The 24,378-nt window shown below is 44.0% G+C and overlaps 1 protein-coding gene across 1 annotated transcript in view; it reads right to left on the bottom strand.

Annotated features, from left to right (window-relative positions):
• LOC146020296 (multidrug resistance-associated protein 1-like) overlaps nt 1–24,378 on the bottom strand; it is a 93,648-nt gene that overhangs the window by 40,530 nt on the left and 28,740 nt on the right. Inside the window, exons 10-12 of the mRNA XM_083153290.1 lie at nt 23,890–24,067; nt 22,387–22,548; nt 1,423–1,515 (exon numbers count right to left, since the gene is read on the bottom strand). Of these exons, the coding sequence (XP_083009416.1) occupies nt 1,423–1,515; nt 22,387–22,548; nt 23,890–24,067 (433 nt within the window). The remainder of the gene's footprint in view (nt 1–1,422; nt 1,516–22,386; nt 22,549–23,889; nt 24,068–24,378) is intronic.

Raw genomic sequence — 24,378 nt, forward strand, 5'->3', positions numbered from 1 at the left:
TCGGAGTATACATTATACATTATCCTTTGTTAAACATTTACCAATCTACTATACTTGAAACATACAATAACTTCAAAGAACCACAAGAAAGAACTTTAGCTAGCAGCCTCCATTAATGTTTCTATAAATAGAGCTGCCCTTTGCAATACTGATCGCATATGTTAATACATTTGTAATTAGTGTCATTGCAATGCAGAGCTGCAGTGGCGCAACAATAGCCCCACAGACCCCGCAGTGGTGGGGAGGTGCGGAGTAAGTGTGGGCGCCAGGGGTCTGCGGGCTATCGCTGCTGCCTGCCTTACTCCCGTTGACGCTTGCCGCCGCGTCTGTAACCGGGACAGGCAGTACTACTTGTCTGTGGTCCCGGCGCCTCCTGGTCTTGACTCGTGCTGCTAATGAAAACTCTCCATCACAAAATGTCCGCCCCCCCTACAGCAGACCGTTTTTTAGGATGCTAGAGGAGGTGGCCATGGTGGTAAGGCAGGGGGGGGTGTGTGTGTTAACTTTTCTTTAGGGGTGGGGGTGGCGCTGCCAAAAATTCCTGGTGTAGTTACACCACTGCAGAGCTGGATGTATTTTGCACTGTTAATACATCCAGCCCTTAGTGAGAGCTGACAACAGGCATAGGTAAAGGTCTGCGTGACAGTAGTAGTAAGCCTGATAAAGTGATAGCAACTCTTGCTGAGGAAGCACTAGCTGTTGCTGCTTACTTGCCTAGCAATGCCCAGCCTGGCATTCGGCACCTTCTATTTCTCTCTGCTGGTTCAGCTACCTTCCTTCATTGACAGTCAGCCTCCCTCACTACGGGCTGCTCCCTTCCATTACAGTGGCGCCTCCAGATTGGTCTCTTTCACTGACAGGCACAGAGGGTAGACCTTAATACACAGCTCTGCACAGTCAATGCCTGAGGTTCTGCCCTGAGGTGCTGTTTGGCTTGATACGGCTCACACACATGAATGGCCGTCCCGTCACAGCACAGCCACTAGTCTCTATCAGCGGTTACTTCAGGGCTCCACTATACAGCAACATACTGTAGGGGTAAAGCAATGTGCTTGTGCAGAACAGATTGTAGCCAAATAGTTTGGGGTTATTTTATAGAAATGTGGGATCCATGTTGGGCTGCATGCTTTATCACACATTTACGGACTGACTGAAGTTACCTGGAATATATACACGACTGCCAATAAAATATGGAAACTTTCACAGAATCGACCAGACCCAGATCAGCCCAAGGCACAATATGTTACTGCAGTATAGCACCCCTTCTTATCAAGCCACATGCTGTGATGTTGGTGGTCATCATAATGTAATACAGGAAAAAAATCAGTCAAACTTGAAGAACCTAAAATGCATAAAATGAAAAATCCATTCCACAGAGCAGAGCGCGGCGCTACACACAATAATATGAAAAAACGGTTTTACCTGAAGCTTCTTGATCACTGCCGCAAACACCATCATAAAGGGGATATTTAACACAAATACTCCAACTCCGGCAAATACAGCAACACCCAGGGTCTAAGAGCAAACATGAAATCAGTCATTAGTAAACTGTACAAGATAAAAACCTTGTTACAATTTAAGAATAGTAATAATTATACAACTAATAATATCAACAATTTCATAGCTCTTTCTTCCAATATGTGCTAAAAAAGGTAAAAAGTAATATACTATTTAATCCTCGATCTTTGGGGGGTATGTAATCCCAAACCAGACTTTCGAAATCACCCTTAAATTAGACAATTAGTAGCAGTTACCAACAATTAAGATTCAACTTTAAAATAAAGCAGAGTCTGAAAGCCTTCGATGCTGTCGGAAACAGCAACATTGACTAGGCGAGTGCCACTATTTCCGTCGGCGAAAATAGCGGCACAGATTAAATACCCCCCCCCCTTTGTGTCTAGCAACCCAACCCCCTCACGGCTCTCATTGCTTCCACGGAGAACCCTCCATCCCAGATACCAGAGCTACATATACATTTATGTAACCCTTGCAGGACTGTGTCTCTCTCCTTCTTCCCTCTCTGCAGTGTCCCAGAGAGACAACTCTTTGTCTATTGAGAACTTTTTTTTATTAAATAACAAGTTCACAAACTCTGAAGAAAAACCCCATCAAATCTGGTATTTATTTGCTAAATGTTGATATTCATTTAACCCCTTCCCGACATTTGACGTATATATACGTCATGGCCGGGATGTACTTCCCGACACATGACGTATATATACGTCATGGCTTCAAACTGTCACTGCGTCTAGAGACGCAGTGACAGAGGGACGATGTCTGCTGTCCCTGACAGCAGACATGTCCCTGCATGCCCAGGGGGGGCTGCGATGCCGCCCCCCCGTCGGCGATCGCTGTGATTGGCTGTTCAGTGTGAACAGCCAATTACAGCGTTTTCTGTGTCACCGGCGAATAACGTTCGCCGGTGACACAGGGATCGGAGGTGATTGGTGCTGTAAAGTACAGCACCAATCACCGCGGGGTGTAAGGGTGACACTGGTGTCACCCCACCTCACCCCGCCCGCCCCCAAAGGCCGTGATTGGTTCGTCGGACCGACGGACCAATCACAGCCATGGAGGGGGGTTTAAACTAACGGTGACTGCACTGCAGACGCCATTCCGGTCTGGAATTGCGTGCAGTGCGGTCACTGTGCCTAGCTGCCGCAGTATACTGACCTGAACCTTGCCAAATACTTACCTGATCACTGCCTGGATCTTGCTACTTCTTGCTGTGACTTCCTGTGCAGTGTTGTGCTGTGTTGTGCTGCTGCAGTGTCATCGAGTATAGATAGAGAGATAGAGAGAGAGAGATAGAGAGAGATAGAGAGGGCAAGTGACAGAGAGTGCTATATTTTGTGCTGCTGCAGTGTGATAAAGTTATAGATAGAGAGATAGAGAGAGATAGAGAGAGATAGAGAGAGATAGAGAGAGATAGAGAGATAGTGACAGATTGTGCTATATATTTTTTATATAACTGACTGCTGCCCCCCCTTTTGTGCTGATCAGTATAAATTAACTGATCAGCAACTTTTTGGGGGCGCAGGGTTTTATTTTTATATAAATACCTGTCAGTGCTGCTGCTGCAGTGTCATAGAGTGATAGATAGTGAGAGATAGAGAGATAGAGAGAGATAGAGAGAGATAGTGACAGAGAGTGCTATATTTTGTGTCTGCTGTCCCCCTTTTGTGCACCCCCAGCAACTTTTTGGGGGTGCAGGGGTTATTTTTTATATATAAAACGGTCAGTGCTGCTGCTGCAGTGTCATAGAGTGATAGATAGTGAGAGATAGAGAGATAGAGAGAGATAGAGAGAGATAGTGATAGAGAGTGCTATATTTTGTGTCTGCTGCCCCCGCCTTTTGTGCTGATCACTATATCTGAGGTGATCAGCAACTTTTTGGGGGTGCAGAGGGTTTTTTTTTTTATATATACCTGTCAGTTGCTGCCAGTTGCACTGTCAGTTGCACCAAAGGTTGTGCACCTGCTGCCCCTCACTGGTAATCAGTGTCGCATCACTGATCACCTTTTTTTTTTTTTTTGAGGGTGCTGTGGGGTCTTTTTTTAATTTTTTTTTTTACACACACTGTGATTTTGTGGGTGTCCTGTGGCCACTGTGCGCTGATTAGTGACGTACATCACTGATCAGCTTTTTCGGCACAGGGTTGATCTATTTTTTTATTTTTTTTGATCAAATTCCTGTTGCCTTTGAGCGCTGTTTAGTGACGGACGTTACTGACCAACATCTGTGCTCAATTTTTGGCGCAGGACCTTTTTTTTTTTTTTTTTTTTAACCCCTTCAATTTTTTTTTTTTTTATTGGGATCAAATTCCTGTATAAAGTATTTTTTTTTTCTGCACTACATACACACTACACACTACATACCCCCCTGGGTTGAAATAAAGTTTGTACCCCCCCCTACACTATACACGTGTTGAAACATTTCACTACCAGAAACACAAAAATAAAAATGGCATCCCAAATGTCATCCCAGTCATCCAGAAGAATGTATTCAGCGGAGGAGGCATATGCCATGCTTGCCTCTGACTCTGACACAGCCAGTGATGCAAGCGGGGAATTTGAAGGCTTCGTCTTAAGCTCCTCTTCCTCCTCTGGTGATGAGGGACCCCCTCAAAGACGCCCCCGTAGAGCAGCTGAGACCCCCCCCCCCAATAATTGATCTCGTATGGACCCCACCACCAGACAATTTTGAGCCCCAGGTTCCTGAGTTTTTGGCCATGCCAGGAATCCAATTTGATTCCACAGGTCTCAGAGAAATTGACTTTTTCAAATTATTTTTCTCTGATGATTTTATAAATTTAATGGTGGACCAAACTAATTTATATGCCCAGCAGTTCATTGCTCAAAACCCCACGTCATCATTTGCTAGGTGGACCCCTGTAGATGCAGTAGAGATGATGACGTTTTGGGGTCTGGTGTTTCATATGGGCATAGTAAAAAAGCCAGAAATTAGGCAATATTGGAGTACAGATGTTCTGTACAGCACCCCATTTTACCGTATGGCCATGACTCGGGCTCGTTTTGAGATGATCCTTAATTTTTTGCATTACAATGATAATGCACAGTGCCCACCCAGAGATGATCCCACCTTTGACCGGCTATTCAAAGTCAGGCCGGTCATTGATCATTTCAGTGCCAAATTTGAAGAGATGTACATCCCTGAAAAATTTATTTGTATCGACGAGTCCCTTATACATTTTAAAGGAAGGGTTAAATTCCGCCAGTACCTTCCCAGTAAGAGGGCAAGGTATGGCATAAAAATGTATAAGCTGTGTGAAAGCACCTCAGGGTACACCCACAGGTTTAGGGTATATGAAGGGAAGGATTCAAGAATTGAACCGCCAGAATGCCCCCCCTCCCTCGTAGGTGTTAGTGGAAAAATTGTCTGGGATTTAGTGCACCCCTTCCTGGATAAAGGTTATCACCTCTATGTGGATAACTTTTACACTAGCATCCCCCTGTTTAAGGCCCTTGGTTCAAGAGGTACAGCAGCTTGCGGTACTGTGCGTAAGAACCAAAGAGGCCTCCCAAAAACGCACATTGCCCAAGTAATGAGAAGGGGTGAAAGCAGGGGAATATGCACCGAAAATATGTTGTTGGTCAAATATAAGGACAAGAGGGATGTCCTTATACTGACAACAATTCATGGAGACAGTACCACCTCCGTCCCTGTACGAGGTACCAGTACCCACACCTCAAAACCTAATTGTATCCTGGATTACAATAGGTACATGGGCGGAGTGGATCTTTCAGATCAGGTACTGAAGCCGTACAGTGCCCTGCGGAAAACAAAAATCTGGTACAAGAAGCTGGCCGTGTATATCATCCAGATGGCACTGTATAACGCTTACGTGCTATTCCGTTCTACCAGCCAGAGGGGGACATTTATGCACTTTCAAGAGGAAGTCATAAAGGGCCTAATATTTGGGAACCAGCAGGCAGAGGGCCCCAGTACTTCTAGTACTGGCCCCCGTATTGTACCAGGGCAGCATTTTCCTAACGAAATCCCCTCCACTGCAAGAAAGGGCAGGACACAAAAAAGGTGCAAAGTTTGCTATAAAAAGGGAATAAGAAAGGAAACTATTTTCCACTGTGAAACTTGCCCCGACAAACCCGGCCTATGTATAAAGGAGTGTTTTAAAATATACCACACATCTATGGATTATTAGGTTCATCATTTCACCGTGCTTCAGGGGTCTTGCTAATGCCACATAGCACCCACCATTCATTCCACCAGAATCTGAGCTGCAAAATCCAAAAATCACTCCTTCCCTTCTGAGTCCTGCCATGCACCCAACTGGTATTTTTTGGTCACATATGAGGCATTGCCATACTCGGGAGAAATTGGGGCACAGATTTTGGGGTGCTTTTTCTCCTTCATACCTTCTGAAAATGAAACATTTTGAGACAGAACTGCATTTTTGTGTAAAAAAAATGTAATTTTTCATTTTCACTGCCCAGTTGTATCAAAATTGGTGAAACCCCTGGGGGTTTGAAATGTACACTATACCCCTAGATGAATTCCCTGAGGGGTGTAGTTTGCAAAATGGGGTCACTTGTGGGGGGGTTCCACTGTATTGGTGTTTTGGGGGTCTTGCTAATGCGACATAGCACCCACCAACATTCCACCAGAATCTGTGCTGCAAAATCCAAATATCACTCCTTCCCTTCTGAGTCCTGGCACTTTTTGGTCACACATGAGGCATTGCCGTACTCGGGAGAAATTGGGGCACAGATTTTGGGGTGCTTTTTCTCCTTCATACCTTCTGAAAATGAAAAATTTTGAGCCAGAACTGCATTTTTGTGTAAAAAAATGTAATTTTTCATTTTCACTGCCCAGTTGTATCAAAATTGGTGAAACCCCTGGGGGTTTGAAATGTACACTATACCCCTAGATGAATTCCCTGAGGGGTGTAGTTTGCAAAATGGGGTCACTTGTGGGGGGCTTCCACTGTATTGGTGCTTTGGGGGTCTTGCTAATGCGACATAGCACCCACCAACATTCCACCAGAATCTGTGCTGCAAAATCCAAATATCACTCCTTCCCTTCTGAGTCCTGGCACTTTTTGGTCACACATGAGGCATTGCCGTACTCGGGAGAAATTGGGGCACAGATTTTGGGGTGCTTTTTCTCCTTCATACCTTGTGAAAATGAAAAATTTTGAGCCAGAACTGCATTTTTGTGTAAAAAAATGTAATTTTTCATTTGCACAGCCCAGTTGTATCAAAATTGGTGAAACCCCTGGGGGTTTGAAATGTACACTATACCCCTAGATGAATTCCCTGAGGGGTGTAGTTTGCAAAATGGGGTCACTTGTGGGGGGGTTCCACTGTATTGGTGCTTGGGGGGTCTTGCTAATGCGACATAGCACCCACCAACATTCCACCAGAATCTGAGCTGCAAAATCCAAAAATCACTCCTTCCCTTCTGAGTCCTGCCATGCACCCAAATGGTATTTTTTGGTCACATGTGAGACATTGCCGTACTCGGGAGAAATTGGGGCACAGATTTTGGGGTGCTTTTTCGGTACTTGTGAGTTATCCGGGCGTCCGATTTTTAAATCGGGTCGGATCGGGACATCGCATCGCATCGCATGCGACCATCGGATGCGATGCGATGCGATGACCCGATTTTTCCATAGGAATCAATGTTAAAATGGACTGAGTCCATTTTAACATGGAATTCAATGGGGAAAAGGGTCCTTTTCATACCCCTACTATCCAAGTGGGCATGGAGTTGGATATAAACCTGTGGCGAGCGTAGCGAGCCACCGAGCCCGAAGCGTGGCGAGCGTAGCGAGCCCCGCGAGGGGACACGGAATACCGTCCCCTCGCGGGGCTCGCTTCGCTCGCCACGCTTCGGGCTCGGTGGCTCGCTACGCTCGCCACAGGTTTATATCCAACTCCATGCCCACTTGGATAGTAGGGGTATGAAAAGGACCCCTTTTTCCATAGGAATCATTTTAACATTGATTCCTATGGAAAAATCGGGTCATCGCATCCGATGGTCGCATGCGATGCGATGCGATGCGATATCGCATCGCATCGCATCTGATTGTATGCCTTAACTTAAGGCATACAATCAAAAAATCGGACGCCCGGATAACTCACAAGTACCGCTTTTTCTCCTTCATTCCTTGTGAAAATGAAAATTTTTGAGCCAGAACTGCATTTTTGTGTAAAAAATGTAATTTTTCATTTGCACAGCCCAGTTGTATCAAAATTGGTGAAACCCCTGGGGGTTTGAAATGTACACTATACCCCTAGATGAATTCCCTGAGGGGTGTAGTTTGCAAAATGGGGTCACTTGTGGGGGGGTTCCACTGTATTGGTGCTTGGGGGGTCTTGCTAATGCGACATAGCACCCACCAACATTCCACCAGAATCTGAGCTGCAAAATCCAAAAATCACTCCTTCCCTTCTGAGTCCTGCCATGCACCCAAATGGTATTTTTTGGTCACATGTGAGACATTGCCGTACTCGGGAGAAATTGGGGCACAGATTTTGGGGTGCTTTTTCTCCTTCATTCCTTGTGAAAATGAAAAATTTTGAGCCAGAACTGCATTTTTGTGTAAAAAATGTAATTTTTCATTTGCACAGCCCAGTTGTATCAAAATTGGTGAAACCCCTGGGGGTTTGAAATGTACACTATACCCCTAGATGAATTCCCTGAGGGGTGTAGTTTGCAAAATGGGGTCACTTGTGGGGGGGGTTCCACTGTATTGGTGCTTGGGGGGTCTTGCTAATGCGACATAGCACCCACCAACATTCCACCAGAATCTGAGCTGCAAAATCCAAAAATCACTCCTTCCCTTCTGAGTCCTGCCATGCACCCAAATGGCATTTTTTGGTCACATGTGAGACATTGCCGTACTCTGGAGAAATTGGGGCACAGATTTTGGGGTGCTTTTTCTCCTTCATTCCTTGTGAAAATGAAAAATTTTGAGCCAGAACTGCATTTTTGTGTAAAAAAATGTAATTTTTCATTTGCACAGCCCAGTTGTATCAAAATTGGTGAAACCCCTGGGGGTTTGAAATGTACACTATACCCCTAGATGAATTCCCTGAGGGGTGTAGTTTGCAAAATGGGGTCACTTGTGGGGGGGTTCCACTGTATTGGTGCTTGGGGGGTCTTGCTAATGCGACATAGCACCCACCAACATTCCACCAGAATCTGAGCTGCAAAATCCAAAAATCACTCCTTCCCTTCTGAGTCCTGCCATGCACCCAAATGGTATTTTTTGGTCACATGTGAGACATTGCCGTACTCGGGAGAAATTGGGGCACAGATTTTGGGGTGCTTTTTCTCCTTCATTCCTTGTGAAAATGAAAAATTTTGAGCCAGAACTGCATTTTTTGTGTAAAAAATTTAATTTTTCATTTTCACTGCCCAGTTGTACCACAATTGGTGAAACCCCTGGGGGTTTGAAATGTACACTATAGCCCTAGATGAATTCCCTGAGGGGTGTAGTTTGCAAAATGGGGTCACTTGTGGGGGGGTTCCTAACTTTTAGCATCTTATGGTGCCTAGAAACCTACATGGTGCCTAAAAAATATTCTCATAAAAAGGAGGCTCCAAAATCAAGTAGGTGCTCCTTCTATTATGAAGCCTGTGGTTTGGTCAACGTGCACACTAGGGCCACATATAGGATATTTATGAAAACAAAAGAATTGGGGGAATCAATTTTTAGTCACATTTCTCTAGTAAAATCTACTGTGTTCCTTAGAAAAATGTATTAAAATTGCAAATCTGCAAAAAAAATGAAATTTTGAAATTTCACCTACACTTTGTTTTAATTCCTGTGAAACACCTAAAGGGTTAACAAACTTCCAAAATGCTGTTTTGAATACTGTGAGGGGTGCAGTTTTTGAAATGGCATCATTTATGGGGGTGTCTCACATACAAGTCCCTCAAAGTCACATCAGAACTGAACTGGTCCCTAAAAAAATCAGTGTTTGAAATTTTCTTGAAAATTTGAGAATTTGCTATTCATATTGTAAGCCTCCTAGTGTCCAAAAAAATTAAAAGGAAGTTGAAATAATGATGGAAACATAAAGTAGACATATGGTCTATGTTAGTTATTAACTATTTTGAGTGGTATGATTATTTGTCTCACAAGCAGAAAATTTAACATTTTGCAAATTGCTAAATTTTCCATTTTTTTACGACATTTTGGTATTTTTCACAAAAAAACACAGACTGTATCGACCAAAATTTACCACTAATTTGAAGTACAATGTGTCACGAAAAAACAATCTCAAAATCACTGGGATAAGTAAAAGCAAAAAAAAGTTATCCCCACTTAAGTGATACATGTCAGATTTGAAAAAAAGGGCTCTGTCAGGAAGGCAAAAACTGGCTCTGTCAGGAAGGGGTTAATCGTATAGATCTAAAAACAGATGGAGATCAATCAAAAAAAAAAAAATCGATGTTGGGTTTCAGGGACTCGAACACATACTAAACAGACAATGGCCCTTCTTCCGGTTCACTCGCAAAGGCAAATTCTTACTCAAATGGGCAAAACCATGTGCACTGCAGGTGGGGCAGATGTAACTTGTGCAGAGAGAATTAGATATGGGTGGGGTTTTACTTCAAAGTGAGATCTATATTGCAGTGTAAAAATAAAGCAGTCAGTATTATCCCTGCACAGAAACAAAATAACCCACCCAAATCTAAATCTCTCTGCACATGTTACATCTGCCCCCCTGCAGTGCACATGGTTTTGTCCATTTGAGAAGGAATTTGCCTTTGTGAGTGAACCCGAATAAGGGCCAATGTGCAGACCTCATTGCAATGCAAATTTTTATAAGATAAGGGGGGTTAGGGGGAGGGGAGAAGTCTGCACACTACTGTATTGAAGCCTATCAATAAAGACTGGATATCCGCAATATGAAATTATTACATTTGACAACCAATATTTTTTAGCAAATTGATAAAACCAGGCTGCACTGCATGTAACATGTATAGAGAGTTAGATTTGGGTGGGGTGTGTTTAAACTTAAATCTAAATTGCTGTGTAAAAATTAAGCAGCCAGTATTTACCCTGTATAAAAAAAAATCTAACTCTCTCTGCACGTTACAGTTGCCCCACCTTCAGTGCAACAAGGTTTTGTCCATTTGCTAAAAAATGTGCTTTGCGATCAAGTCTGAATTAGGCCCAATGTTTTCATATTAATTTTTAAATGTTAATAAGTGTAAATCTTATGAAACGCAAATTTAATTTAGATATCCATCAATTTGAAAGCAAAAACAATGAAAATCTATATCTTTAGTAAATATACAATATAATTTCCTTCAGATCTTGATTTAAAAAAATACTACATGTAATGACGACAAGTTATAGGAGGAGCTTCCCCAAACCATGATGCGGACATCGCTACACTTGGCCGCTCCTACAGTATACTGTTCCTACCGTGGAATGCAAGGTTTGTGAATATTTTGTTCCTATAACCTGCTTAATCATTTATTTTCAACAGGAGACAAACTACACTTGCAAAAAGACAAGAATAGCAGAAGTAAAAGGAGTTCTATGACCATGAAAGAGTTCAATGACCATGAAAAAGTGCAATGCTGTTGGTCAAACATGTACTTTCTTCACATATCTCAGAGCTCCTCGGCCTTTTATGACTCACTATAAATCACATTTTTATTACACATGATTTACTCAAGACAGAACGGGCCAATGCCAACCAACAACAACTGTTTTAATGCATCATTGCAAAGAACACCTAGGGGGTTATTGCATCATGGTCGCTATTTCTGCCGGACGGACCATATTGAGTCCCGACCAGAACTCGCCTGCCAGAGGTTTGCCTCCCTACGGAGGGAGAATCTGTATTGTCAGAATTGCCCGCTGGATTGTCCAATCCGCGGCCGCTTCCGACTATCAGAGCCCGGGAAAAATAACGGGCGGGATTCAATACCTCCCATAATTGCTTTTTAAGAAGATGCTGCTGTCCACTTCAGGTCGACATACTCAAAGTCGTCACTGACAAAAGGTTGGCATATGCTTTTGGTCGCCATAGACATAGTCGACATGAATAAGGTTGAAATTAGTTTTTCATATTTTTTGGTGTCTATGGTGACATATGTCGACATGGGCACCGTATAACTGTCCCTGTTGACCATTAGTGGCCGACCTAGACATTGTCTACCATTTATATAGGCTGTCCAATCCCGGCATTGGGAGGATCCCAGGATTTGGCCCCAAAACTGCTGGGATTTAAATCCCAGAATTGGAGTTTCCAATCCCAGGATTTCGGGATTAGATTGCACATGGTTGCGCAGATGACCCGTCTGGCTGTGCGACTCTGCGCATCGTGACTCGGTCAGTCTGTCAGTCAGACCCCCGCACTCTACTCCAGGCTGCATCACCTATTCCTGAACACTCTGCTGCTCCAGCCCAAACCCGCGTAAGTAAGTGTGCAGGGTGGGCGCTGGGGCATTTTTTTTTTAATTAGGGTATTAAAATATGCCCAGGGATTGGCATCCCTACCACAACCGGAACACCGCCCACGTTGGAGTGAAAATGCAGCAATTCACAGGTTCAGGTGGAGCAAAAATGATGCAATTAAATGTGATTTAGCACAATCCCCTCCATACTAAGCAGCAATTCCAGGTGTATCCTACCCATCTTGCCCACTTCACTAATACCCCTTTTACACCAAAACGCCTGGTCGCACCCATGTTTCAAACATGGTGCAACCCGGCGTTTGTTAACTTTTACACTGGCGTTTTACACAATCCCCCCCCCCCCGCACACACAGGCATCCATTCACCTCCTTCCTACCTCCACTGCCGTTTGCAGAGTACAGCAGACAGCAGCGGAGGCTGTGTGCACCCACCCTATCCAATCTGCGGACACTGATCTGTAGGTTGGGCTTCCCCCATTGATGTAAATGGGAGCAGGTCGGATGACCCGGCGTAGCCATTTACACTGACCTTCCCGTGCTCAACCCAGGTCAGGACCTAGGTAGAAGTCCCGTGTAAATGGACCAGGGTTGACCCAATTACACAAAAGTGGTATAAGAAGCAGACAGGATGCAGGAGAACTGGACAATTATCTGGGGGAGCAGAGGACGACATGCAACTCCTGTTAGAGTATGAAAAATGAGTGAGTTTTTGGTAATCCTGCGGCAAACTAAGTAATACTGTATCTAAAATGTATTTTCCATTATCAATCAAGATGAAATAATGTAATTAAGTAATACTTCACAAGGATTTTTTTTTTTTTTATTATAAAGGCCTCCACACACTTGTGAGATTTTGTCAGATTTGACCCAATTCAGACATATTGGGCCAATTAATCTGACAAAATCTGTTGGTGACTGACATGACAAGGACCCGATGCATACTCGCGTGTGCATCAGATCTGACCCAAGAGATTGATCATCCTGCACATAAAATCTATCACATCTGGTCAATCATGCACACATTGGGGGACATTTTCCCCAGCGTGCAATTTATTGCCCACCCCCCTCGGAGTGATTTGCTGACCCGTCCCACCCACACAGCAAGTAGGAGAAGGAGGCAGCTGCAGGCCACACCCATTTCAGAGCACAGAGCAGTCGGTAAGTATATTGCGGCTGTTTTTATTTATTTATTTTTTAATTATGTAATAAATTCAGCACCATTAACAAAAACAATTTATTTTAAACATAACTAAAGATTTTTTTTTTTATCTAAAACCAAAAATGTACAGGCCGATAAAGGGGGTATGGATCATTAGGTCACCAGCAAGTAGTTCGACAAGCATTAGGTCGACACCACTAGGTCGACACGGGTTAGGTCGGCAGGGTCATTAGGTCGACATGGGTAAGATCGCCATGCTTCGGGCACACTATTTTATTCTCCCACCATGCCTTAGTGGATGGTAGGGCATGAAATACAGCCTGTCGGCACATGTTGGCTCAAAAATCAGTAAAAACCCCATGTCGACCTTTCCCATGTCGACCTAATGACTATGTCAACCTAACCCTATTGACCCAATGTCCCTGTTGACCTAACCCATGTCCACCTAATGACCCTGTCGACCTTCTTGCAAGTCGACCTACTTGCTGGTGACCCAATGCCATATCCCGATGAGGGCAACTAAGTATTTATTATAATTAATTCCAATATGTGCTCACATCACAGCCAAGTACAACAGTCCTGACTTTTTATTTCACAGTTTTGGCCCTCCTAGCACTCTTACCATCCCCTAGGACCTCCCATCTGTACACATGCAATCTGGCCAGATAAATCTATTCAATTTATTGTAAAAAATGGTAGATCAAGTGACAAATCTCATGTAGCACTCCAGGGAAGCTGCGGGGGAAGTTCACGGTCAATCAGGTCCAACTTGTCCCTCAGAGCAGTTGAACAATTGTTGAATGAGCCTTTACTCTCATGAACTGTGGACCAGATTTACGCTCTTCTGTAAACTTACTAGTGCTTGTAAAATGGTAACAAAGCGTAACTATTAGGAATGTAGAGAAACCCGCTCTGTAACCGGATTCCAGACATTTTTAGTCTGTAATACAAGATCAGGCTCAGACTCCGTGAACAGGTTTTGGAAACAAAGAATGATCAACAAAATATATTTAACAGACAGATCATTTCTTCCATAAGAAGAGAATTTATAAGGAATGTCATCAAAGTACAAAAGAAAATAATCTTGAACCCAGTTATGACTGTATCATTATGCAGACAAAAGGGTCTAAAAAGCATAGTAAATAATTGGTAAAAAGGATTCGCTATGAAATACCGACGGTCAAAATACCAACAGCTATTGACCGACGGACAAACTCCCGACAAGGTCAAAATACCGACATTTAAAATCCCAACAAGGTCAAAATACCGACATATAGAATGTAGACAGGTGAAAAAGTCAACATGACTTTCGGGCGACAGGTTGCGAGGTCGACATGGGGTTTTTCACTGTTTTTTGACCCGACATGTGCCATCCACTAGGGCGTGGTGGTTGGCAGTAAAGGCATCCCAGACTCAGTGTATAACATTGGTCGCACTGGCAGTAACAAAAGAGGGGCGGGCCAAAATGAAGAAGGCAGATGTGGGATGAGTCAAGGTGAATGAGAAGTTATTAACAGCAAGCACACAGGAAGAAATGGAGGATTGCCAGGAAAGCAAACGGTTGGTTTAAGTTTACAGTCTGCGTCGCTTTCAGACAGACAATGTGTGGACTGTTACTGCGTACGCCAGCTGTTCAACACAAGAATGGATTTTCACAGCACCAGTGTGCAAGTTAGTGTGCTAGACAGGGCCTGATTAAGGGTTCCAGTAACCCCAGGCAAATACATAAGTATCCACCCCCTTATACTCAAAATAGGAACAGTGCGGCCATAGGCACATGCCAGAATTTTTAGGTGGCATGTACCAATTCACATTACACCACACAGTAGTGCCACTTGTACACATTATGCCAGGTAGAGCCCCTTATACCCCTTTCAGATCACATTTATAACCCAGGTTATTGCCAGGTCGTCACAGCTAGCGATGCAATGTAAAAGCGTCAAATTGAATAACCTGAGTAGACCAATTCAATCCGGGTTATAAGAAGGGTTAAACCCAGGATGACCTGGGTTTAGTGTGAAAGGGTCGGACCCAGGATACCGCTCGGAAAGCGGTATTAGACACACCTCGCCAGGTTGAGCCGTTAGATGCACTGTGTCAGAATTACTCACACCGTAATTCCAATTACATTTTGTTACACACTGTAATGCCCATTAGACATTATGCAGCACACCGTAGTACTCATTACACATTATGCCACACACCATAATACCCATTAAACATTATGGCACACACCATAATGCCCATTATACCACACACACATTATGCCACACGCCCTAATATCCATTACACATTATACCACATACCGCAATGGCCATTACACATTATGCCACTCATGTAATGCCCTTTACACATTATTCCGCACACCCTAATGCCCATTGCATCTTATGCCACACGCCGTAATGCCCATTACATATTGTTTACAGCCAAGTGATAAATGAATACCCTGTATCTTTGCATTATGGGGTCATGCTCACAAAAGGTATACGGTCGTTGGGTCAACACATAAAAAGGTTGACATACATTGGGTCGACCACTGAAGGTCGACATGGTTTAGGTCAACGCAGGAAATAGGTCGACGTGCCTAAGGTCAATATGGATGGAAGGTCGACGCAAGATTTAGGTCAACAATGGCTAGGTCGACACTCAAAAGGTCGACCTGGGCTTTCCCCTTTTTTCCTTAGCCGAGATATGCAGACAGCCGGTATTTTATGCCCTGCCATCTACTAGGGTGTGGAGGGAGAAGAGAATAGTGCCCGAAGCATGGCGATACGGTGTCCATGTTGACATTCGGGTCAAAGAAAATATGGTACTTGTGTATTATCTGGGCGCCAATTTTTTCATCGCACGTTAAAAAATCGCGTTGCATCGCATACAATCACATCGCATGCGATGCAACGCGATTGGACCCGATTATTCATCGTACAGGCATCCAGATTCCTGATTCCTATGTTAAATGCCACCCCAGACCCGATTTTTGATTGTACACCCATCCTGATGGGTGATTACTATGTTAAATGCCGCCCCCCCCCCCCCCCCATTGTTAACGCCACCTCAGTATCAACGCCAACCCGAAGCGTGGCGAGCGCAGCGTACTCCGACCTTTTCATACCCCCACTATCCACGTTGGCGTGAAGTTGATTTTATATAGTGTGGCGAGCGCAGCGAGCCACCGAGCCTGAAGCGGGGCGAGCGGACGCGGAAGACATGTGAAGTAATACGCGTCCCCTCACGGGGCTCGCTGCACTCGCCACACTATATATAATTAACTCCACGCCGACGTGGATAGTGGGGGTATGAAAAGGTTGGAGGACGCGCACCACTGTGCTCGCCACGCTTCGGGTTGGCGTTGATACTGGGGTGGCGTTAACAATGGGGGGGGGGGGATTTCACATAGTAATCATCCATCAGGGTGGGTGTACAATTAAAAATCGGGTATGGGGGTGCATTTCACATTGTAATCAGGGTGCCTGTACAATGTAATGTCGGGTATAATCACGTCGCATCGCATGCCACTAGTTAAGGCATGCGATGTGACGCAATATTTAAATTGTACACTCCTCCCGGGAAAGGCTCAAAATCGGATCCAATCGCATCGCATGTCTTAACTAGTGGCATGCGATGCAATATAATCGGGCACCCAGATAATACACAAGTACCGAAAATATGAATAACGCATGTCGACCGAATGATTGTGTTGACCTTTCACCCATGTCAACCTTTTTCCTGTGTTGACCCAATGTATGTCGAACTAATATTGGACAACCCAATGACCCATACACCTTACAAATGTGTTACTAACATAACAAGCATTAAAGCACCAAATGTAGTTGGTTTTTGTCATACGTGACCCAAGTACAGGTCTTTACACCTGGATATAAATGAAAACAACCAAAAACAAATGTCCTCTCTCTGAGGACAAGTCGCCCCCCGACTTCCCCGGCAGCTCCCCGGGGGAGCTTGATAAGATTGGCCCTTGATGTGCCATTTTTTACATGTGATAAATCGTCTCGATTTATCACATGTAAACCCGGGGAGCAGGGCGGGGGCTGCAGGGGCTGCTGGTGGCGGGGGGCACTGCTAAGGCAGTGTGCAGGGGACGCTGCGGGGGACAGTGACAGAGCCAGGCAGGGAGAGGCGGGAGCTGTCAGTGCTGGAAAAAAAATGGGCTTTTTTTTCCAGCGCTGACAGCTTTTCCTGCCCTTCTCTGTTACTGCCAACTGTGTCCCCCGCAGCGCCCCCGTCTTACTAGCAGCGCCCCCCCCGCCGCATTGACGGCTCCCTGCGGAGGTAGTGCAGGCGGGGACCGCAGGCGTCGCAGAGCAGAGAATGTCGGTGCGGCGGGAGAATAGAAAGAAATCTTATTCAAAAGACTGGGCGGCCGCTGATTGGCTGAGAGCTCAGTCAATCAGCAGCCGCCCGGTCTTTTGAATAGGATTTCTTCCTATTCTCCCGCCGCGCCGACGGTCTCTGCTCTGCGACGCCTGCGGTCCCCACCTGCACTACCTCCGCCGGGAGCCGTCAATGCACGGGAGAGGGGGGTGCTGCTAGTAAGACAGGGGGGCTGTATATAAAGATATATCGGATCTGAACATCGTGGGTGCTAAAAAGGACCCATGATGGCTCAGATTCCGATATATCTTATGTTCTGTAGGTCCGAAACCGTGATCCGATGCGCGCGGGACCGCGCATCATATCAGATGTCAAACACATGCGATTTTGGGCCGATTTTTCACCCGATTTATCGTCCCAAAGGGCCGAAATCGGCCGAAAATCGCATAGTGTATGGGGGCCTTAATAGGGGGCCAGATGTATTAAGCAAATCAAATCCCAACTGTCATTTTTCAAACACAGCTGTTTGGCTGGTGCGTTATCTCCTTCCGCTTTTCTCTCTCCACTTTATCTCTTCACCAGGCTTAATACATCTGCCCCAGGGTGAGAGAATCAGAAAGTGAGAGATTTTGTAAAAATCTCTCCAGTTTTTTTAATGCAGCAATTAGTTACACTGCAAAACCAGTTTGATTTTGCAGTGTAAATGATTGCCGCCTTAAAAAAACCTGGAGATTTCTTACCAAATCTTTCACTTTCTGATTCTCTCACCCTATTACATTACACCCCTGATGTAGGTTTATACTTTTTCTATGTATTTCTTAATCCTATTTTAATTTTCTAAATTATCAAATTTCAGATTTTACAAAAATCAAAAAAGAGGGCGCACATAGAAAAAACACACAGAAATGAATGGCCAGCCAGTGATTGGCTGAGAGCTCTCTGACAGAGAGCTCTCAGCCAATCACTGACTGGCCATTCATTTCTATGTGCGCCCGCTGCTGTCCGGCTTCTCCCACGCTACAGGTGCCCATCACTGCGTTCACTGGCTCCCTGCTTGCGGCGATCACCGCCCAGGTCAGAGCGCCTCCCCTGCCCCTTGAATCAGCTGAGCTCCCCATGCGTCCCCTGCCCGCCTCCAGGCTGCACATAAGATTTACCAAATCTTATGTGCAGCCCGTCCGACCTCCCGACCCCGACCCGATGCGCACGGGACCGCGCATCGGGTCGGATGGCATGTCTAAACATACGATTTGGGCCGATTTCACTGCCCGATCCATCCGAATCGGGTGAAATCGGGCCCAAATCGCACAGTGTATGGGGGCCTAAAGTGATTTGAAGTTTAGATTCCGTGCACCACCTCCTTAGAGGCAGCAGTGCTATTATTCAGGCGGCTTCCTCAGCTAACATGGTAGATTAACAGGGAATATCTCAGAATAAGGTGTTGTATGTGTTCTGCATTTTTGCATAGTTACTAAAAAAAAAAATTATATTTGGGAGATAAAACAAACAAAGAACGTATTTCCTTTGTTGGACACTCTTTTTTAAGATGTTTGAGCTGAAAGAAGCTCAGTTTCATTATTTGAACTGCTTTTAGCGCCTAAGCCACCCAGTGTGTATGGGCAGGCAGAAAGCACTGGTTTTACCAGCAGACTGAACGGCTTGAATGGAAATCCGTTCATAGCGGCAAAAATCGCTTTGCAGAGAAAAAACCTCACTCAGTGTATATGCACTGAGTGATATTCAGCCCATCGATTTCAGCAATCATTGCTGTCCATACACGCTGGACAAAATCGCCCAGTGTGTACGGACCTTTAGGTTCAAGCAAAAACAACAAAAAAATTTAACAAATTTGTTTTATTAAGATAGCTGGCATATGACTTTTTGTGAATTGAATAGTTGTATAGTTATAAGTTGCCAATTTCAAAGATACTTGTTTCAATACATGTAGACCAGTTTGTGACAAACAACAAATGTTAGTTTCTATGTCTGTTCATCAAGAAAATGGAAAAAAGTAGGTGGAAAATACAGTATTAAGGCATGATAAACAGGTTACTCACAATTTGAAATTAATCACTGCACCATTAAAATCTGGTATTCGACCCACAGGTATACGGAACCTGTCAGTCAAACAATATATCACAATAGTTCAGTTTGTAAAAAATAGAACAGAAAATGGGTTGTCGAACAATCAACTAGTATCAAGATCTAGCACATGCATGTTTTTTGTTTCCGTTGTTCTTACTTTAACTTTATTTTATCTAGCAAGAGGCATAAAATAAAGTTTTAAAAGATAACCACCTTATCATTACTATAAAAGAGTGCCCAACAAAGGGACTACTTTATTTCTTTGACCTTCCAAACAAAACATTATTTTGAGTACCTAGTATTCAGTTCTTGGGAGCACCTCCAGCAAATATATGAGGATACTTTTTCATTAATATCCTTTATGCTGGTTAACACTATCACGTAGTGAAAAAAAATTGTCCTGTAATTACAGCCATCCTTCGTGATATGTTTACATAGTTTCCTCTCCATGCTCTGGTTTCCTTCCATAATCCAGAAATAATTATTCTCTGTACAGAGCTGTGAAATATAACTGGTCTTATATACACACACACGATAATAGCAGTAGTAATAATAATAATAGAATAAATAATTGTACTTGTGTATTATCACGGCGCCCATCGCATTGTATACCACTAATTAAGGTATGCGATGGCATGCCATGGACCCGATTTTAGGCTTTTCCTGGGAAGAGTGTACAATTTTAATATCGCGTCACATCGCATGCCATTATAATGGCATGCAATGCGATTTCAATGTTAAATGCCCAGGCAGACCCGAAAATTTTTTTTTTATTGTATCCCCACCCTAATGGGTAATAAGTATGTTAAATGCCCCCCCATTGTTAACGCCACCCCACTATCAACGGCAACCCTAAGCACAGTGTGCCCGCGAGGGGCGTTGGTACGCGTCCTCCGACCATTTCATACCCCCACTATCCACATCGGCGTGGAGTTGATTTTATATAGTGTGGAGAGCGCAGCGAGCCACCGAGCCCGAAGCGTGGCGAGCGCAGCAAGCCCCGCGAGGGGACGCGCATTACTTCACAAGTATTACGCGTCCGCTCGCCACGCTTCGGGCTCGGTGGCTCGCTGCGCTCTCCACACTATATAAAATCAACTCCACGCCGATGTGGGTAGTGGGGGTATGAAAAGGTCGGAGGACGCGTACCGCCACCCCTCGCGGGCTCGCTACGCACGCCACACTTCGGGCGGGGGGGGGGGGGGGCATTTAACATTGTCAGTACCCATCAGAGTGGGTGTACAATGTAAAATCGGGTCTGGGTGCATGTACAATTTAAAATCGGGTATAATCGCGTCTCATCATATGGCATGCGATGCGATTTTTTGGTTGTACAAAGGCATGCAATGGAAACGGGGGCGCCGTGATAATGCACAAGTACCTAAATAATAATCTCATGAAAATGAGTTTATGCTAAAAAACTTTGTTCAAGCCCTTTGTTGTATAGCTTTATTTGGAGATATTTCAAGTGACAAACCCACCAGGAGGTGTATAGCTGTGTACTCACAGTGCGATTTGGGCTAGCGATTTTGACTATATAGTCAAAATCAATAGCAAGTAAGTGCAAATCGCAACATGTTTTGCCGCATCCAATCTCTATTCGCTCCTGAGTCGCGCCATTGGATCGAAAGTAGAAATAGACTGTACAGCACGGCCTATTTTAACTATGTCAGAACGAGGGCCGTGCTGCTCAATGGAAGTCGTCGTCGTCCCCCCCCCCCCCCCCCATCGGGATAGCAAGGGTTAAAAACCCATGCGATCTGCATGAGATCCCGATGAGATTTTGACTATATAGTTAAAATCTCATGCAGATTGTACCCGTGTGTACACACCATAAACAGTTTTTAAAACTATATATATATATAAATAGAAGAGCATTAAAGTTACAATGCATCATTTTATAGGCATTTTCACAGTAGAACAGAAATAAATAGAAGCAGCATTATAGCCAAGAAATGTACCAAACCTTACTACTGACAGGTCTGTCCCGCTCTTTAAGATATTACACTTACTGTAATGGGAATGTCCATCTACAATGGTTTTCACAGAAGGTAAAATAACCTGTAACCTCATAGTCAGGTTTTTCAGGGGGGTTTTTCCACAAAAGTTGCAATTAGGAAATTTTTCTGTTTGACCAGACTCTTTCTATGCGAGAAAGATTAAATAAATCTCTTTTTGTAAACTGGCCTAGTTTAGGGGCTTCTGCTTACAAAATAGAGAGATTTATTATTGTACAGCTGATCTAAGCTGTGACAATCTGAGTCTCTATGACAATTATATGAGAAAAATTACAACTACTACAGTGTAAACATATTTTAGGGGCAACATATACAGATTTAAGGAGCCCACACACGCACCGTTGCCGGCGGTGCGATGCTGTACGATGGGGTGCGCGCTCCCGCGGCACCTCATCGTACAGTACAAAAAGTATGTGCTGCACATACTTTTTGTACTAGCTTTTTCTAGCATAGCATCGCATGCATATCGTATGCACAAGGCATACGATGCGATGCTATGTGTGCTAGTTAAGCCCACAACGCACGCCGGGATCGGTGCGTGTGTGGGCTCCATTACAGTTACTGTACATATTTATTGGAAGGCTTCATGGGGGGATATCCAATTAGCGCAGTAATTTACAAAGACTTCTGAATCTGCAGGTAGCTTTCCTAGCTCCCATGCCAGCACTTATCAGCAATATTGTTTCACCTGCCTCAGGCAGACAAAACCAAATGCCAGATAACTAGCATTTTACCCCATGATAAATACAAAGGTCCATGGCCTAATGCACATCTGATGCATTTTCACATGAAAACAGGTAACTTATCTTACAATATAATTGGATAGCTCTTAATCTTCATTACTATTTATCCCCCTGGAACTCACATGCCACAGGAAATACATTGCCACAACGATTGTGAAGGGTGCAGACCAGACATAGTTCAAACATGTGGCCAAGTCCATGAGCTTCTGCACGTCTGTAGAGATGAGATTGACGATCTCCCCAGCTGATGAATTCTTCCGTCCAGAGCTGGATATAACTAATGCCTTTCAGGGTGAAACAATTTTACACGTTTTATAAAACTGTAATTAAATACAATGATCGAGAAGAAAAATAAGAATGTAGGCAGAAAACCATCATTTAAGTATAATTGCATTTACTGCATGTATAATGGGGTATACACACTGGGAGATTTCAGCCCCTTTCCTAAGCATTCTGACCAGATCGCTTCGAAAAAGGAGCACTGATCGCTAGGTGTGTATGCACTGCAGCGATGGCAATGCGCGTTCCCGGGCATCACTATCGCCCACAGGAAAAGACTGCTTGCATTTCTAGTGTTCGCGCGATGTCCTGAGCGATCGTGCTTAAGCCCGTCACTCAGCACGGTCGCCTTGTAAGATAATACAAGCATCCTGACTGGATACAAATCAATTTTGTATTTGTTCATCTTTCTGATGTTGCTATATTTTGATTTAAGAAAAAAAATGTTAAAAAATAGACAAAAGATTTCAAGGCTAATATATGCGCACATCTTAAGACCGCAGAACTTTCTAGTGTGTGGGCACCTTAAGTGATATCCTCACAACTGTGCCATTTGTTTGTATAAAGGTTCTAAACATAACATTCAGTTAAAGTCATGTAATTTGAAAAGAAAGGGGGTTTTGAGCAGCGCTGGGCTTCACTGTGTTTTGGTAAACACTGCTCCTGAGGAAGGTGCCATTTCGGAGCCGAAATGCGTTGAGCCATTCCTTTACCCTTGTCCTGGACCAGCATTTCTCAAGAAAGCTAAGGTCCATGCCATCTCCACCTTTGCCAGCGAAGTGCCATTTACCTATTGTGGACTACTCAAGAAGGACTGAACATTGGCTAGACCAGGGCAACCAACATCCCAAGCTGGGTAATATTCCGGAGTACTAAGGCGAACACAATATATGTACCAATAGAGATTGAAGATCTCAAAGGCCTCATTGGAGACTAGATCTATAGTGGACCAATTCTCCTTCCCCTACAAGTATGCGGGATTGATTTGTTGCAACATTGACCAATTTTATCATGTATTTTAACAATTTAGTTTATTTTATTTTTATAATATGTTTGTTATATGTATACATATTAAATACTGTTTAATTAATTTGGTATCAGTGATTCTCTCAGTGAAGCCCAGCGCTGCTCAAAACCCCCTTTCTTTTCATTTTTCAATATTCTCAGAGGGCTCCAACAATTCCCTCTTGAGCAGCAGCTAAAAACAGCGCCTGTAGACACATACTGTACCCTTTTTTTCGAATTTACAGTCTTGTAATTTGTTTGCTAGAAGCCTGTGCCACCATTCTAAATATTATAATGTGCGTGTGTGTGTGTGTGTAAAAATACTGAAATGTATACGGCACCTTCTTGTAGACACTGCCCACTATTGCTGATCTGAGCCTCATTCCAATGACATAGCAAATGTAGTCATGTTGGTGAAGGAAAAGTGACTGACCACAAGGACAAATAAACAGGAGTACTGCGACTGCAAGGCTTTGCCAAGTAGGGGCTACCGGGTCCTTCAAGCGGTCCAGGAGTAGCCTGATAAAAATGGCCAATAAATAACAATTACTGTAAAACCACTAAATGTAAATCAATAAGCTGGAATTGGTTAATTTCATACAATGGTAGACAACATATAAAATTATATTGCAGACCGGACACATAGGGGTCATAAGGGGTCAAACCTTACAAGAGACACCACTCTGAGGCAAGTAGACATTTCACACCAGCACCATTTGGACCAATTAGCATGGTGAGAAGAGTACGATAGACACATGTCAATCACTGTAAATTTCAGTATGCATTACCAACATGCTAATTGGGAACTTATAAATACAGTCATTGGGGAG

Source organism: Crinia signifera, chromosome 7, assembly GCF_055691185.1.
Source record: "Crinia signifera chromosome 7, ASM5569118v1, whole genome shotgun sequence".
In the NCBI taxonomy this organism is placed as follows: Eukaryota; Metazoa; Chordata; class Amphibia; order Anura; family Myobatrachidae; genus Crinia; species Crinia signifera.